The sequence below is a fragment of the Neolamprologus multifasciatus genome, chromosome 4 (assembly GCF_963576455.1).
Source record: "Neolamprologus multifasciatus chromosome 4, fNeoMul1.2, whole genome shotgun sequence".
Lineage (NCBI taxonomy): Eukaryota > Metazoa > Chordata > Actinopteri > Cichliformes > Cichlidae > Neolamprologus > Neolamprologus multifasciatus.
Genome location: NC_140442.1, coordinates 18,512,864 through 18,531,278, shown reverse-complemented (window position 1 = coordinate 18,531,278; position 18,415 = coordinate 18,512,864). Strand labels below are relative to the sequence as shown.

Genomic DNA, 18,415 nt, shown 5'->3' with positions numbered 1-18,415 from the left:
CTGCTGTTCGCTGCGATCGGTGGCTCTGCGTTCCGCAATCCCCTGGGATACTGTACCGCCCTCGATGGCTCTTCTATCGCCGTTCCGCTCCCACTGAATGGCTGTCCGGAGCGAGGAAAAACGAACCAGTGCTCTGCATCAGCTTCCCAGCGAGGGGGTGAGTGTCTTGTTCGGCCGTCAGTCAGTCGGTAGGGACGTTTGATGATCCACCGGCGGCAGCGGCGGTGGAGGAGGAGAAGAAGGAGGAGGGGGTGGTCACCGTTAGATTTTTAAGGCTGATGGAGGAGGAGGGGGGGACAGTCCAGCAGAAGCACCAGCAGCAGTGGGGCAATTAAAGTTTGGGATAAGTGCGCGACTTTAAGGGGAAAGCCGGTCCAGGCTGGCACAATCTAAACTTTCTATCGCCTTTTTCAGCCTAACAACAATAATAATGATAATAAAAATATAGCTCGTTATCAGCAGCGGAGCAGAACACGTTTAACTTAACGAGACTCACAAAACATGAGAAAATTCAACGGCAGTCAGTTTGTTTCTGTCGCTCGCTTTTTTTTTTGGCACGGCAGCTCTTGTGAGCGCCGGCTGCAAAAAGAATTGTGCCTTGTTGTGCTCCCCCCACCAACCACCCCCCCTGCTCCGTGCCGCACTGGTTCCGTCTGGCTCGCCCTCAGCTGCTGCGTGTCCTGGGATGACCTGTTGATGTCGGTAGAATGGAGAATGGCAGGGGGAGCGATTTCCCCCGTCGCCAAAATATTTAAATAAGCAACATTTTGGGCCTGACTAACCGGCGTCGCAGCACGGCTACCTCGTCCGCTCGGCCAGTAAGTGCTTTGTTTACCTTTGTGAGTGCGGAAATGCTTGACATTGTGCAGCTGGGGCTGACTGTGCGTGAGGTGGATGGTGCGCCGGGCGAACCCAAAATATTTTAACTGTGGCGTTAGCTTTAGCCGTTAGCCACCTCCCATAGGCCGTGCTGCGGATGGAAGGAGAGGGCAATCAGATATTTCAGCGCTGACAGCCACTTGGAGGAGGGGGGATGGAGGGGGGATAGGGACTCCCGAAGTGGCCCGATTCCTGTAAAACTACTTTAGATTCGTCTAACCGATTGCCATTTAAGGGCACGTAAACAATCGCACGCCATCCTGGATTCCCCCTTAACGCATCCATGCTGTCCCTACCTCCCAGTAGCCTCCCGGCTGGGTAGGCACGGATCGGACACCCCCAGGTGGGTTAAACAACTCCTTATCCTTCTCCACGTTATTTGGCAACACTTTCAGCACAGAGGCACACACATTAAAGGAAAAAAAAAAATCAGAAATGTGAAGTTAAAAAAGTCAGTTTGTAAAACAATCAGAGGCTTCTTGCTGTGAGGATAAGCAAAAGTCAGGCCTGCCAGGAGCACAGCTATGCAAGCATGGGCGCATATAATGAGGAAATGCCTATAGAGGGAACTGTGTGTGCCAGCTGCATCAGGGGCTTTTCCACATAATGATCTGAAAGGTTTGAACCAGCATAAGAGTTTGGTGGAATAAGTTTCAAAATAGGCTGAGAACCAGTCCATCATAACACAACTGAGCCCCCCTTGAAATATTCTAAAGGCTGCTATTAAAAATGTAAGGTCTTTAGTATGTTGCATGTCTGACCTACTTTCCTCCCAGGGCTCGTTGGTATGAGAGCTAAGCTACAGGGTTAGTTGGGGTGAATTTCATTTGCTCACGCTGTTGCTGCTGCACTCTACTGTATATATTTAAGGACCTGAGATTATTCTTCTCATCCCTACAGGCCCCCGCTGCCCCTCCTTAGTGCACAGGGCCACACACACATGTGCGTGCACACGCTCGCATTCTCGCTCACTGTTGGGGCAAACTGTGCAAACACACCCCTGCTCTCGGCCCAGCGTTTGTGTGTCTTGATGTGCAACCATGTGTGCTTACTGTGGCTCGCCAAACTGTAAACAAGCAGTATTGTCTAATGTCTGTGTGTGACTCAGTGTGCCTTTTGTGGGTTTGTTTGAGTTTGTGTGTGTGCGCATCTGTGTTTTAGTATGAGGGAGAGGGGAGCTTGAGTGAGATGGAGACAAAGGGAGCATTTCTCTTTACCCTGGAGCTTGGCGAGGTCCCAAATGAAAGGCTTTGGATATGATGGGCTGGCTCGCTTCAACCCTCATCAGTCAGTCACACTAAAGTTTGCTTTTTATGCCTCTCACAGGGTGGGCTTCAGTCACTTTGCTCTCACATTATCAGATAGTATCTTACACTGATAACGCTCTATGTGTGGGTGCATGTAGGTTCAGCAAGCATTCATGCAACACTTTTAAGTGGTAATATATCTCTGCATTGCAGACCTGTACCCTCATCTGCGTGCATAGAAATACTTATGACGGGCCTTGTGCTTTAAGTAAGCACGAGCAGTGCAATGCCATGTAGGCTGATCAATGGATCTGTTGTTTGCATTGCTCTTATTGAGGGTACAGAGGGCATATACATGCATGTGAATGGCACCACCGAAATTGCTGTTTATAGAACGTGCCATCACAAAACATAGCTGGTGTAACACCATCGAAGCATGTTTACATACCTTCACAGTATCAAGCGAGTAATGTAATATACCCTGCTTATAGCCCTCATGGCCACAGCAGAGGGAACGTTGGCTCATTTTAATTTAATATTGACAGGCATAATCTATCAATCTTAGAGCGGATATGGGGCAAAGGGGGGGCATGTTTGCCTCTGACTGTTGACTGAAGTGAATGGAAACATGCTATGTGGTTTTTGTTTAGACCACACACACAAACACACGTTTGCACATAGAATACCAGAACATGACCCAGTTATCTGAGGACATGGGATTATATAGCTCACAGAAGACACAGAAAATAAAAAGGCTTTCAGTAGCTGTTGGTGCCCGGCACCAACAGCTACTGAAAGGCTGAAGTGACGTATAGGATTAATGAAATGTAGATTATCCTGTGGACGTTTCAACAAAACCTAGTTTGAAATATCAGAGTGCTGCGAGCCTGCCAATACTATTCGGTAGACTGTGCGAAGGAGAAAATGCGGCCCATGTCATTTGGGTTTTTCAAGAGATATATTGTTTTAATTGTGGGGAACCTTCCTTTAACAGACAGGCATTTCATTATGAATACTTTGGCCTAACAGTAATAAAACAGGCCAGTTAGATTTGCTCGGCGTTTTATTGCATTGTGTTAATGTGAGGTTCTGACATTCCTCAGCTGTTTAGCTTCTCTTTGAGCTTTCTGTCTTTTAACATAGCTGTGTTACATTACACCTTCACCTCACACTGCCTACGGGTGGGGGGGGGGCTTTAAGAGCTTTAATCAATCATGATAAAAGCTCTTTTCTGACCAGCCTCATGGTCAAAGTTTATCCACATATCGGCAAGACCAACAGGAAGGCGCTCATACTTGGTAAATGACGGCGGTTTTCACATGCGATTATATCTTTGCCCGTTCTCACATGTGGCCTAGCTGAAACATGCAGGAGGCAGCACCCGAGGCATCCACTCTCTTAGCATGAGTTTGCCAATTACTTATTACATATTAGAAGTTCTAACATGGAGCGCACTGAAAGTTTAGTTTAGTGTGGTCTCCTTATTGAACAGGCTTTCAGTTAAGATGTATGAAGAACTGGATTGTGAATATGAAGTATGAAGTTACCTGAATTAAAACAAAAATCCTGTGCAAAAAGAAATATATCAACCATCGTTATTTGGGTTGGTTTGATAATAGTTGTAGTTGTTCTGTATGAAAAAGGTCTGATTATACATGTAGTTTGAGTTGGGTGCTCTTCCGTATCATGGGAAAAAATTCAGTGGAGAAAAAGAGCGTGTTTGGGGGAGTGGGAATTTGGCTCAGTATTTCCATATATGAAGTCAATCCTGTTTTTCAGTAACCAGCATTTGGATCTATTCACTTCCTCATTTGTCCTCTTTGTTTGTTTCTGCCTGTCTCTATTCATTCCCAACAAGACCTTTTTGGTGGTGTGCATAGGCGCACCATGGCCCAGACCCTCCAGATGGCGATCCCAAACTTCGGCAACAACGTTCTAGAGTGTCTGAATGAGCAGCGGCTGCAGGGACTCTACTGTGATGTGTCCGTGGTGGTCAAGGGCCATGCTTTCAAGGTACTGGTGCACTGTTTCTCTTCTTTGCACTCAACTGACTGAAGGTCGTGGTTATAATGAAGAAGAAAAGACCCGAGTGTAAACAAAAAGTCCTGTGGCAGTCGTGCTCCGTGGAAAAGGAACGTCATTATTCTTCAGAAGAACTGCTGTTTGGACATTTTCTTTTTTTTTTTTTTTTTTTTGGGTGGGGGGGATGTTGCAACATGTAACTTTTTGCAGCAGATGATGCATCATTCAGTGTGAATCCACATTTGTGCAAGTTTCTAGCTCCAGTATATAAGATGTTATTAATGTTTGTTTTAAAGATTGTTTTTTACGGGTTACAGGTTTTCTTTCATTTGCTGAGTAGTTTGAGTTATCCTGTCCATTAGAGACAATGTAATTTGTGCATTGTATTCATTCCTCAGTTAAATATTGGCCTCTAACTAAGGTTTTTTTTTTTTTTACCTTCTCTGAGATCTTTCACTTTGAGTAGGGCCTTCTTTTTCAGGGACATTGAAAGAACTCGATTAGTATTTTAAAAATGAAAGTACACTGAAGAGCTACTAAATCAATATGTTAATAAATCATTGGCTGGGAGTAGAACAGGGGTGGGCAACTCCAGGCCTCAAGGGCTGGTGTCCTGCAGGTTTTAGATGTGTGCTTGATCCAACACAGCTGTTTCAAATGACTAAATGACCTCTTCAACATGTCCTGAAGTTCTCCATAGGGCTGGTAATGAACTCATCATTTGATTCAGGTGTCATGACCCAGGGTGAGATCTAAAACCTGCAGGACACTGGCCCTCGAGGCCTGGAGTTGCCCACCTCTGGTGTAGAAGCAGTTTACCAAAAGCTGTCAGAAGGGTTAATAATACAGGAAAACAAAGAAAACCCCAATTATCATATAACCCCCTGTGAGCAAGGGCCATGGCGACAGTGGGAAGAAAAAACTCCCTTTTAGCAGGAAGAAACCTCCATCAGAACCAGGCTCAGGGAGGGGAGGCAGGGAGGGGCAGCCATATGCCTATTGCAGTGTCACAAAGGGAGGATTGAGGGTCAGCCAATCAAGCCCTAACTATGTACTTTATTAAAAAGGGAAGTTTTAAACCTAATCTTAAAAGTATTGTTTATTGTTGTTGTTGTTTTGTTTAAACGAAGCTATACCGTGAGAAAATAAAATCTCCAAAACATCTCACTAGCCCTTAGTAAATCAGTATATTGTAATATGTAAAATCATTTTTAAATTATGTTTTCTTTTTCTTTTCTTTTTTTCTTAGGCTCATCGAGCAGTTCTGGCTGCTAGCAGTTCTTATTTCCGGGATCTTTTCAGCAGCAGCAACAACAGCAATGGTGGAGGTGGCGGAAGCAGTGAGGCCAGCCCAACCGTAGTGGAGCTCCCGCCGGCCGTGCAGCCTCAGAGCTTCCAGCAGATTTTGGCTTTCTGCTACACAGGCCGTCTTAGCATGACGGTGGGGGACCAGTTTCTCCTCATGTATACTGCCGGCTTCTTGCAAATCCAACAGATCATGGAAAAAGGCACTGAATTCTTCCTCAAGGTAAAGCTAAATAGAAAGTGAAGTAGCAGAAAACCTAAAGTCATTGTTTCATCAATTTGAACTGGTAAAATACAGGTTATTTGAGATTTCTGTGTTGAGACTTTCTGCAAGGTAAGATCTATCTATTTGCTGACGCAAAGGTGATATATGCATTTATTGGTAGGTATCCTCCCCCAGCTGTGACTCCCAGGGCCTTCATGGAGAGGAGGCCCCACCTTCAGAGCCCCAGAGCCCTGTAACACAGACCAGTAACGGTGCAGCCCGGCCCGCCTCCTGTCTGACGCCGCTCCCTCTGGTATCACGAGTTAAGACGGAGCAGCCAGCGAGCCAACCAGAGGCGGCCACTCCTTACTCAGTGGTTTGCACTCCTGTAGCCAAGCGACTATGGGAGGGTGGCAGCACCCGAGATGGAGGTGGGGTAGGCTCAGGGGGAGGAGGAGGTGCCAGGAAAGCAGCCCGTTATTCCCAGGAGGCAGTGCGGGGCAGCGCTATCCAGAGCCCCGGAGGTCTCGGACTGGCTGTGGGTATGGGTGCCACCACGACCAACCTCGTGGGAATGGTGGCCGGTGGTGGGATTGGCGGCGGTGCCAGCACCAACGGGAATTCTGCAGCAGGGCTTATCATGTCAGAGGGCGCCAGCCCTGGCACCCTGAGTACCTACGCTAGTGACTCACCTATCAGCTACCATGATGACGAAGAAGAAGAGGAGGGGACAGATGAAAGTGCTGAGGAGCAGTACAGACAAATCTGCAACATGTACACCATGTACAGTATGCTCAACATGGGAGCTGCAGGTAATGGACAGAATAGTTATAACAACACATACAAATATATCTAGCTGACGTTTTTCATTACACCTTGATTACATATTTGTATCCTTTTTTTGGTTTGTGGAGACATTGTAACAGCACAAAATATTCTCATAAATATATTTTTATAGTTGATTCGAAATTTTTCCATATGGTGATTTTCTAGCTGCTGGTGAGCGTGTTGAGGCTCTGCCAGATAACACGGAGACGCGAGGTCGGATGCGTGGCAGAGATCTTTCGTGTCTTCCTGCAGAACTTATTGCCCAAATAGGCAACCGCTGTCATCCCAAACTGTACGAGGAAGGAGATCCTGCTGAGAAACTAGAGTTAGTCTCAGGTATGTTTCTCTGTGTGTGTGTGTGTGTGTACCTAAAGACGGCAATATTTACAACTAAATTTAAAAAAAAAAGAAAGAAAGAAATTCAAAATGATTCGATTTGAGAGACAAAAATATCCAAATTTCATAGAATTGTCTTGGCTCGCTGTCTCCAAAATGTCAAACTTAACATGAGAAACCTGCAGGTGGGTGACGGATGAAAGAAAAACTGAAACCCTCGACCTTTACACTAAAGGGAATCCAGCAGCTCTGTGATGCTGTTGGGGGGGATTTTTTGCTTTTGTGGATTGGGTCTGCTTGTATCTTTAGAGGCAAGCAAGGAATAAGAAAGAAAATGCCATGTGTGATCTCCTTTTTCTTATGATGAAACATTTCCTGTTGGGAGTGGTGTCCTCCACCCATCTGCAGAGCGCAAGGGGTCACTGAATAGTTTGGATATAAAACTGATGTTCACTGTTTGGCTTTCAAATCGCCTCTTCTCAGTCGAGTTGAATTGGTTGATGGTTGATGAGAATCAAGCATCTTCTACAACCATCATCAACCATCAACAACAAAACAGGAAAAATATATTTTCTAGTGAAGTACCAGAGACTGAGAATCTAAAGTGCAGCATAGCTGTTGTGGTGGCCTGATACTGTTGTTGGATTTTCTTCTTTAATTTGTTGTTTGTCCAAGTGTCAAAACAAAATATTTAGCATGTGGTTTGTAAAAAAAAAAAAAAAGAAAGAAAAATAAGTGTATCAAAAATGAAGTCTTTACCTTGATCTAAACTACAGAAATCATAGATACATTTATACCAGACTGTCGTTGGGTCATTATCTTATTCGTAAATATAGCCAAGCTGCTTCAAATCCTGCTTATACTGTGCTGGCAGTGTTTTAGGAATTCTTGTCATGCTGAAAAATTGAGCTGTTCCCAATTAGATGATTTCCAGATGGTTTTGCATAATGGATCAAAATCTGACAATATATTTCTGTGTTCGTATATTTAATCAGTTTTAACAAGATATCTGACACATCTGACTGAAATGCTTATAGGTTGTAGACACTCAGTGTTGTATCTCTCTACTGACCTCCTCTATATCGTTATGCATGCTCAGTCCTCCTCCTCTATACACACTGACAACAATTTGAACCAAAGATTTCCAAATTGGTTTCATTACCCCATAAGACCTGTGGATACTGATTTTCAGTCCAGTTCTTGTGTAATTTGGCGTACCTCAGCCTTTTCTCCCAATGTTGAGTCTACAAGTGGGAATCACCAGATACTCCACAATACGATATTATCACAATGCTTCACTCATGGTACGATATTATTGCAATTTTTAACATTTTGTGGCATGCTGAGTGTTGCAGTGAAATATATTGTGATTTATCACGTTTTCCAACTGCACATTATGTCCCTAAAATTAAACTTTGTTTGTACTGATATTATCCAATACGATAAAGTGATCTTATTTCAGTTATTTATTTATTTTTTGCTTCAAAATTAGATTGTGAAGCAAACAAACACTGTCACTGAATTATCAAAACTAATACATTTGCATTCAGCAACCTTCCTGCTCCATATGAGTATAACCAGAATACAGCCAGCTGGCAGTCAGCTGTGTTGAGTCCCCACAAGTTATCCTTCTTCATAAAGGCTCATTCAGACTGATTGCAACATGTCAGAAATCTGTCTGCATTTCTAAATTAAAAGTTTCTGTAAACCTTCAGTATTCTGTCTAAGGGAGATTGCTGTCAGTCCAAGTCAGGCTGCGACTACTTGCAGAAAGGTTGCTTCCTGTCAGATGACACGAGCCTGCTGCTTCTTCGTACTATATTGATATTTGGTATCCCTGTGTTACGATACTGTATCTTTTTTTTTTTTTAGTTTTAATTTTAGTTAAGTCAGTGTTAAGTGGCTTAACATATAAAAATCCTTCCTCTGCAAATGGTCAGCAACAAGGACTGAAAATGAATAAACGAAGAAGCTGATGTCCAAGGAAAAGTAGTTCTTCAGAAAGCCGGAAGAACTATTGCTCAAGACCACGTTAAAAAAATTTACAAAATTTACAAAAATTTGGCTCCTTGGAAGCAAAAATAAAGATAAAGAAATGAGCAGCTGGTTAAGAGTTTTGCACAGTACTGCGTATATCAGAAATATGTTATCAAACTAACTTATCTTATTTATATATTTATCTGATATCACAAGGGCAGCAGGGTGGTGTTGTTGTTAGTACTGTTGCCTCACAGAAAGGAGGTCCTGAGTTTGACTCCAACATCTGGCCAGGGCCTCTCTGTGTGGAGTTTGCATGTTCTCCCCACTTTTGCGTGGGCACTCAGGCTTCATCCCACTGTCCAAAGACATGCAGTTAGTGGGGCTATTTTAACTGATAATTGTGAAATTGCCCATGGGTGTGAATGTGAGTGTGAATGGTTATCTGTCTTTCTGTGTTAGCCCTGCGGCAGGCTGGCAACCTGTCCAGTGTGTACCCTGCCTCTCACCCCATGATAGCTGGGATAGGCTCCAGCACACCCACAACCCTGATAAAGATAAGGGGAAGAGGACAGACAAATCTTATATAACATAAAATAAAAATAAATATATATTTTATTTTAGTGTTGTTTTTAGGTGAATAATTTTATCTGCCTCAGTCTGCAGTCTGGAAATGAATGACATTATGGTTAAAGATAGAGCTGAACTATTAAATACATATAGGCAGTATAGTATGAGGTCTAAATAGGACAAGGCAGGTAGCACTGATATATATTCATATCTTCAGAGGACGCTGTCCTCAGATGACTGAGATTGGCACTGGCAAGCAGGGCTGTATTGCACATGTGACTCAGTTTGTTTATGTCAAGGACATACTGTGACTGTGCGTGTTACCTTACCAGTGGGGTTACACACTTTACTCTGCAGCAGCATGTGCCTGTGACAGAGCAACCTGAAGCAAGTGTTTCAGGGTAGTTTTATACTACATTTGTAAAAGTCAAAGGAATAAACTGAAGTAATGAAACCAAATCAAACCTCAAAGCTGTGACATTTAACTGGCGCACAGGCTTCTCTCTCCCCACCCACAGCTGCAGTGTGATATGAATCAGAGCTGTCGCTAGATAAACAAACTCTCCATTCCAGTAACCGAAAGCGAAGATCCTGACTGTATCATTGCTGCACCTGACCCACAAAAGTTGAAGAAGGGAAATGCCATAAAGCGAGATAGCAGATAATCTCAGTAGATAATCTACAGTGATAATAAATGGTCTCAATTCTTTCTGGATTCTTTGCAGGTACTTCTGTGTATATATCACGAGCTCAGCTAATGAACTGTCATGTGAGTGCAGGGACCAGACACAAGGTGCTGCTGAGGAGGCTGCTGGCCGCCTTCTTTGACAGGTTTGCTTCTTCCCTCGATTTGTCTGGGTCTATTTATGCAAGTGTTTCATGCAAAGCGTAGTTTTAATATAGAAATTAAAGTTTTTTTGTTTTCCTTTTTTTTTTTTTTTTAATCTGCTGGCATATGAAAGATAAATCAACTATTTTTGTGTTTCCTCTGTTCTGTCTACCTCCTTTCTTATTTTTTTTTTTTTTTTTGATGTATCAGGAACACTCTGGCCAACAGCTGCGGGACAGGCATTCGCTCGTCCACCAATGACCCGAGCCGCAAGCCCTTGGACAACAGAGTGCTCCATGCAGTCAAATGTGAGCGTACATGTTTTGTCTGTCTGTGGGTGTTTGCCCACAAGCATGCAAACAATTTGTGCATGTACTGATGGAGGGGAATGTACATGCATTCACACTGCATGCACACACTGTGTATTTACACTGTAAACTAAGCCGTATCATAACCGTAGCTGAATTAATGAGTTAGCTGTGTAATGTCTCAGTTTTCCTTTCAGATACATTTAGATAGTACTAATAGTAACAACAATAATATTAATCTTTATTAATACTTAGTAATTTAAAAAAAAAAAAATCCACATTACAACGTGCCTCACAGCAGCAACAAAACAAGCATAGTTTGGTTTTTTTTGGTTTTGTTGTTTTAAAAGCATAAATAAGATTTGCATTGGTATGATTAGTGTTTGGCACTCTGTGACTGCTAGATAGTAACATTTACCCTGAAATCAAGTGTTGACATCAGACACACCAGAACAGAGATATTGTCCTGCTTATAGGAGGTTTCACAGCTTTGAGTTTTGAGAGTTGCCCTTTTTCTTTACAGCTGTGTTTTTTCAGTAAAACCTTGCTGAAAGTGGAAAATGTATCCATGCTCACCATAAAATCAGATTTAAAGACATGTAGCTGTGAGCGGGACTCGTGACATCACTACTAGTCTGAAGCCTGTGTTGCACAACACACATAATACATTGTGAATAGCATTTCAGCAGCACATGAAACACTTTCAGCAGTCTTCTTTTGTAAAACCTAAACCAAAAAAAATATGTATGTTCATGTTTGCAATCGAGGGCTGAGCAAAAAATATATTTTTAGAGTTGTTAAAGACAAAATAATCATATTTCACATGTTTACTGGATCATACCAAACTAAAAATGGCCATGCATCACATGACTGGTTGTAGCTGATGGAGTTGTGGAGTATGCCACGTCGTTATTCTGCCCAGTACAGAGCATATTTACTGTGGTGTGAGCCAGTAAACAAGTTAAATGTGACTGTTTTGTCCTTGTTGACTTGAAAGTTTACATTTTTCTAGCTTTTCACATTTAGTTTTTTTTGGACTACATTAATTGGATCTTGGGTTCAGTATTCCACTGAGGTTTTTGCCAGTTGAAGCCTGACCTTGTTTTAGAATTTCTAAGAAGGTAACAGAACTACTTTAATTTTTATTATTTGCAGAAAAACATCTCCTGCCCAAAATATTATGCAAATCATAGCATTTTTGTCTTTGAACATGCCTGGAGGGGATACTCTATCATTCTCTTGGCACCTTACATGTAGGTGATGTGCCAAAACCCCTGTGGGTGAAAAACAAGAAAAAAAACTGACTGTGCCACCCATTAAACCAAGCAATTTCAGTAGTGAATATTAAAAACATTCCCCTGAAGTAGATTTTTACTAGAAATCAGTCAGCAAAACAATTGTTGCTTTGTTGAGGTCATGCCACATGTGCTGGGGGTTTCTTATGCATTTTGCATACTGTAACTTTAGCCAGGATAATAAACACTGAACATGAGAGACAGCTGGGTAAATAACTTGGCTGGTGTTTATAAAAGATTGCGATTGTCTAAAGTGTTTCAGGTGAATTTTAAACCGAGCACTTAAAGTGTTGATTCGCATATTGAATAGACTTTCTTTTGTCAGTCATGAGTCGTTTTCACATATGCTCTTCAGCCCTGATCATTTCTAGAACTTACTCAGCAGAGGTGCTCATGAGAAGGAAGATGTCCGATCCAGTCGAGTTGCAGTGTTCTTTAACTTGCGGAGATTGTGTAATATCAAACTGTGCCAATAAGCAAATAGCACAGGCGATCATTTGGTACCCGCAGGTAATAACACAGGAATATTGCCTAATGGTTGTCACTTCAGCTTCCTCCGCACTCTCTCTGCAGGCATTTCCATCGACTGTGCCACAGAGTTAATTCCAATAATGTGAACACCTCTAAAGCAGGCTGTTTCATGCTGTATGCTACACATAAATAGGGACAACTATGGAAATATCCTCATCTGATTCTTTTGAAACTGTCGGAAGTTTTTTGTGTGCAAACTTCTATAGAGACTGTCACGGTTAAAACCAAAAAGAAAAAGCCATAGCTGTAGTCATTTCCCTAAACACTGTAACTCTCATACAGCAGGCCTCTGTGTGCCTATTTGTCCTTTAACTCCTCCTATACAATCAGTAGTTCAGCAGCTAAACCTGGCACACAGGTACGTCTTAGATTCCTGAAGGTTCTTATCTATATCAGCCATTGTGACATCATCATGCTGCCTAGGAGCCACCTACAAATGCATTAATATGATCGATTTTTAGCATTTCTGCATTTATACTCCTTCTTGCAACATTGTATTGTTTTCATTCTGTGACCGCAGCATTTAATTTATATCCACAAAACTTGAATATTGGGATATATCTGATATATTATGTTGCCTGGCAACCATCTAAATTTAGAGCAGAACCTAAGGATTGCAGGCGGTCCATAAAAAATTGACTCACTTTTATACTGTCAGTCCCATATAATCCAGTATAGTCCTTAAATATATTTATTAACAAAGCTATTACCCCTTTTAGGTTTTTTTGCCAGCATCAATAATAGATCAGATCATACTGTAGTATGTGCATGTACTTAGAATAAATCCATCTTCATTCAAATATTGGTGAAAGTGATGCTTTTGTCTGTTTTGGGTAGAAGACAGGCAAAAGGATCTGTCAGTACACTCGTGAAATTCATTCTTGGCTCCAGTCACATCATAAAAGTGTGATCAGCCTAATTCCTAATTATTTTCCCCCTTTTGTTTGTCAGTTTATTGCCAGAACTTTGCAACCAGCTTCAAAGAGAGCGAGATGAACGCCATTGCAGCCGACATGTGCACCAATGCCCGACGTGTGGTCCGTAAGAGCTGGATACCCAAGCTAAAGCTACTGATGGCGGAAAGTGACGCTTACTCTGCGTTCCTTCCCGATGGTGTCAAGACAGAGGAAGACACCCTGGGGGCGGATCCAACCTTCGACCCTGCCTCATTGGAGTCCGCCAGTGGTGCTGGTATGGAGTCGGGCGGCTCTTCAGGTGAATCGCTACCAGGTGTGGGTGGGGACGGAGGACCGTTATTTTGAATGTTTGGTGACGCACATACCAGTATTCCCCAGTTGCGCTTGCCTTCTCACTCTTTGGCCCACGCTGATCTCTCACATCTTGACTGTCTATACTACACTGTTAGGGTCAACAGTTGTTGCCCTGATGTAACCAGGACTTGAAAACTTAAGTCTTTTTTTGCTTTGACTGTATAATGGAGGTAATCAAGGAAAGGAAGGGCGTAAGAGGGTCTTTAGTTGTGTCCTAACTGCCCTCTGCCTCCCCTTGTCTTTTTAAGGTGTGTAAGCGCATCCACTGTTGCATATTAAATACATTCCCTGAGGTGCTGGTGGTTTGGGGGGAGGGCAGGGAGTTACTGGTGCAGCCTGAGGAGGAAGAGATGGCTGGATGGACAGATTTCCAGGAGCAGAAGTGACGGGTATATTGAATGTAAGTGTCGGTGGCATTTTTCTCTATGCAACCCTGACAACTTGTATTCCAGCATCGGGAAAGAAACTAAATTTCAAAATAGATACATTATTAAAACAAAGTAACACTACCTGTTCTTCCTCCTCTTGCATCTTCCACTGATCACCCTGCAAGTATTCTTCAGCCTCACCTCACCTTTCTTGAGACCAGAGAATCTCACTCGAGTGTTTCACTGTGTGCTGTCTTATAGAAATATATCTCATCTGCCTATTTTTATTTTCTTTGCATGTTTCTCTGTCTGTGAACTGAAAAGTGATCCAGTAGGAAGGGTGAAAGCTTTTTACTCAGAAGATTGTAATGGGGAAAAAAATGAAATTTGAAGGGCAACAGGTAATCAAAGATGGTCATATTTTTAGAAGACAAAAACTATATTTATACAAGTGCCCATGCCTAGAATGGTGTGAGCAAAGAGAGCAAGAGGGATTGTTTTAAAATCTCAGTATTCAGCTTTTATTGAAAGAGGGCTTGTCAAGTAAGGAAAAGTGCTATTTTTGCAGGAGTACAATAATAATAATGAAAGGAGTCTTATAAGAACCTCAGTCATTTATTTTTATCCTTATTTTACAGTGAAAGTGATGGAATGAGCAGTTGAACTGCTAAATTTGACACATTTCATCGTTTGTTCACTATCTTTAAAGGAATAATAAGACTGCTTCCGCTGGCACGACTGTGACTATGATTAGCATTTCTTGTTAGGTTGTGAACCTGCAACATTCGCCTCCTTTGATACAGCATTGGCCCACAGTTTTGAAGATTACTTTTGGACATTTATAGGTTACATTTATCTGACAGCTCTGCTAGTTTAGCCTTCGAAGAAAAATTACTAAAAGGAGGGAGGAACAAAGTGACGTTCACAAGAAATAATTGCGAAATGAACAAGAGCATCTTTCAAATCTTGACGTCAATAAGCTGGTGGGCACAGTGATGTCACAGGGAGGCAATGCTGCTTGAAGCAAAAAGGTTTTAATGGTACTGTGTGTATGTGTGTGTTCGACATAGTTCTCTGGTAAGAAAGCCAAGTTTGTATTGTGCAGATGTGTCTTTGGTGTGTGGCTTATTCATGTATGCAATGCACCACCTCTTTCATCTGGAAATTCAAAATGAGTTTTATTTTGAAGTTTGAAATGATTTTGCACCTTCCATGAGCGATAAGAGTGGTGGTTTCTGCACCTTATTGAGAAGAACTAGTAGTTCATGCACCTTTTGAGAAGTGTTGTGTAGCAATCAAACCCCTTTAGGTGGAATTTGCCTTGTTTTTTTTGGTTTTTTTTGGTTTTTTCTTTCTCCCATGCCTGCCTGTATTTGTTGTTTAGTAGTGGCACGAACGCCTACTGTAAATAATCAAGAAGACTGTTGAGTTGAATCCCAAGTGTTCTTCTTTTTTTCTGTTGCTGAATGTGTCTGATTTAAGAAATGTCAACAACTGACCCTTTTGTATGTGGAAGTTGGTGTTTGCTAGAAACCTTCTGAATGCATGTTAATCTGTTAAGGACGGAGGTCAGTACAGGGGATTCATTCTTACATTTGCAGGTGGAAAAACCTGAAAGTAGTCCGGGTCTGACTCGGAATGTGTTCTTAACCTGATACGTTCGCACGGACAACTGATTACTTTCTCTTTCAGGAATTCTTTTTTTCCATAGAGGTTCTATTTTTGTGTAGAGAGGTAGAGTTTGAAAGCCAGGAAGATGCCGATGCTTCCTATCAAAGGCAGTTAAGTCTTACTGAAAAGAAATAAAATGACTAGTGGCATGATAAAGATTCTAGCTCAGCATATTTTCATTATTGTTTCAAATTCTAGGTTGGTTTAGGTGGGTGATACAGTATATGGATGAGACATAAATGCAGTACCTTGTGAGCATTCATTAAGGGTAATAACAAAGAAACCTCAGTTTTGCATTTGACTGTAGATGCCACATGAGCACCCCTCCCCCACATACCTCAAGTATCTTTGAAGACTGTTGTGCTTCCTGTCCCTTATGCAGCTGGTGTCATGTTTCACTCCTCCAAGTTTATTCATGCACTTCATAAAGGCAAAGCAGTGGTTTCTGTTTGAGCTGAATTATAATGTGTAGCTTTAATTTGTGTAGAGGTTTTCACAAGATGTTGCTTCACATTGTTTTAAGTATGACTATAATTTTTTTTCAAATCACCAGACTTGCCAGGCATGTTAAAGTTGCCATAATCAGCTGAAAAGTTTGCTTTATTACATACTATTACTCAGAAGAACTGTCAGTGAGTCTCCAAATAAGATAAAATATGACCAATTAAGATTTCAACGTGAGAAACACGTTTCTGTTTTTCTCCCACAGTAATCATATTACTCAGTGACCCACTGAATGACTTGTACTGTATTGTGAGTCATTAACGAGAGCTCAGCTACGCCAGCGAATTGGTGTCGACTCTAATGAAGCAGCTGCCCAACCCGTATACGGAAATGTCCCCACTGCACCATTGACCTAGTAAGATTATGCTGCTGTTACAGCTTCAAAGCTTTTACTACATATAAACAGTGATTAGGGCCCATGTTGCCATCAGTTCAACAAGTTCAGTTGAAATAAAATGTGGTTCCGGGACATTTCGGGGGTTTCACCCTGAAGTAAAAGTTCACTGGCAGCCAAAAACTCCCTTATTCATAACTTGATTGCTCAGTCGCTCAGTCCTCCATCATCACTAGGTATGTGGGTGTTACTCGTTTTTAATTTGTGTTTTTTTGAGAGCTCTCTTGCTTTTTTTATTGCACATTCTAAGCAATTTCTCTACCTTGCAGCGTACGTGTTTACACTTACAAAATGTAGACCTACACACTTGAATGGATAAGGTGTGGCACGGCATTGGGAATCTTTTGTCACTAAACAGTACATATATAAATATGATTATATACATGTATAGATAAATACTGTATATTATATATAGACGCACACATAGTTTGTTTGTTGTGCACTCGCAGCATGAGGTATATATTTACCCAGATACAATGCTTCTCTTCACAACCTGTGCAGTTATTGGTCTGCCCATGTCTTTGCCCCTGCTCTTTGCCCTCTGTAACCCTGTAGCACCAGTGGACCTCCTGTACTGCTCATCCTCCTCTTTCTGTGTTCCAAGTGCCAATAACTTTGTGAAAGCCCTGTAACTGTGACCCAACATTATCAAAGGTAATTGCACATTAACAACTTTAAGATAAATGAATACAAATCATAGAGAAAATGTCAAAAATGGAACAAATAATGAGTATCTTAATAAAAGATTTGTAACAATTTCTCCAAGACTCCTCGTTTTTGTGTTTCATTAATCGCTTTAATGATGTTGCCTGCCATTTGCTCTCATGGCGTTTGCTCACGGGTGAACTTGAATTGAATCTTACTTTATTGCAAATGATTTAATGACACAGCTCTGCAATGGTTAGCACTACTGTGGTTAGCACAGCAAGAAGAAGTGTATTTTAATGTAATTTATTTAAGCACCATTCATAAACCTAATTTAAACTCAACGCTTCAGTGCTCACACCTGGAAGCTGTCATGTATGACCTGTCGCTTTCATGCTGTATGAACGTGTCACACACAGTTGTTCTTGCCATCATTTGTTTACAGTTTTGCTTTGACATGCTTGAAAAGAGCTTCCTGATGAGGTGTTAAATAATGGGTTATATTTCATATTTAGATAAAAGGATCTGAAGCACCGTCTCCATTTTCATTGCATGCATGACCTTTTTTTTAAATCTTTGTTTTAAAAACAGATGTCAAACATGCAGGACAGAAAAGTGTCATGTAGGCTTTTAAATTTCTATTGTTAAGTGCACCACCCAGTGTTAAGGCTAACAATACAACAAATACAGGAAATTAAATCACTGAAACTGTTCAAACATTGTATGATCTTGTAGCAGCTCAAATCTAAGCTTATGGTGATATTTACAGTAATCTTATACTGATGAAGAGCAAACATTAAAACTGGAGTATTGGGAAATACAGCTATAAATTGGTTTCTAGATGAAGAACTGATCTATATACAATAACCCACATCTGATATCAAAGATTTGCCTCCTTGTTAAATTGCTGTTTAGTTGGCTGCCATAGTATTGGACTGTGTGGTAAAGAAGTAGGATTTTAAATAGCATTTAAACCTCTGAATCTCTTGTTTGAAACACCTTTTTAAACAAAAAGGTTGTGATGCTGTATAAAATGTAAAAGGAAAAACAGAATGCAGTGGTTTGTGTGTTAAATAAAATGATATTTTGTTCACAGTAGAACACAGAAAATGGATGTTTAAACTGAGACATTTTAGTTTTTAAACCAAAGCAAATGTTGTTCATGAGCTCAGAACCCCAGGCCTACATCTTGATTAAACTATATTAATGGTGGGGGTTTTTTGTTTTGTT

General features: G+C 41.4%; 1 protein-coding gene across 3 annotated transcripts; it reads left to right on the top strand.

Moving 5' to 3' along the window:
• Positions 1-22: 22 nt before the first annotated feature.
• Positions 23-17,300, top strand: nacc1a (nucleus accumbens associated 1, BEN and BTB (POZ) domain containing a). 3 transcript variants are annotated; one of them, XM_085157720.1, is made up of 8 exons: positions 23-157; positions 3,985-4,139; positions 5,398-5,676; positions 5,840-6,470; positions 6,652-6,822; positions 10,095-10,200; positions 10,409-10,506; positions 13,284-17,300. In XM_085157720.1, the coding sequence occupies exons 2-8, from the start codon at positions 4,014-4,016 to the stop codon at positions 13,592-13,594; spliced, it is 1,722 nt and encodes a 573-aa protein (XP_085013846.1). In that variant the 5' UTR covers positions 23-157; positions 3,985-4,013; the 3' UTR covers positions 13,595-17,300. The 3 variants fall into 3 exon arrangements, with proteins under 3 accessions (XP_085013846.1, XP_085013844.1, XP_085013845.1); XM_085157718.1 differs by lacking the exon at positions 23-157 and adding an exon at positions 665-818; XM_085157719.1 differs by lacking the exon at positions 23-157 and adding an exon at positions 1,025-1,222.
• The last annotated feature ends 1,115 nt before the right edge of the window (positions 17,301-18,415 follow it).

Excerpts from the sequence above, each read along its gene's own strand:
- nacc1a (XM_085157720.1), top strand. The coding sequence starts at position 4,014 with ATGGCCCAGACCCTCCAGATGGCGATCCCAAACTTCGGCAACAACGTT. Across the intron at positions 6,471-6,651 it reads GCTCAACATGGGAGCTGCAG|CTGCTGGTGAGCGTGTTGAG; the intron begins GTAATGGACAGA and ends GTGATTTTCTAG. Across the intron at positions 10,507-13,283 it reads AGTGCTCCATGCAGTCAAAT|TTTATTGCCAGAACTTTGCA; the intron begins GTGAGCGTACAT and ends TTTGTTTGTCAG.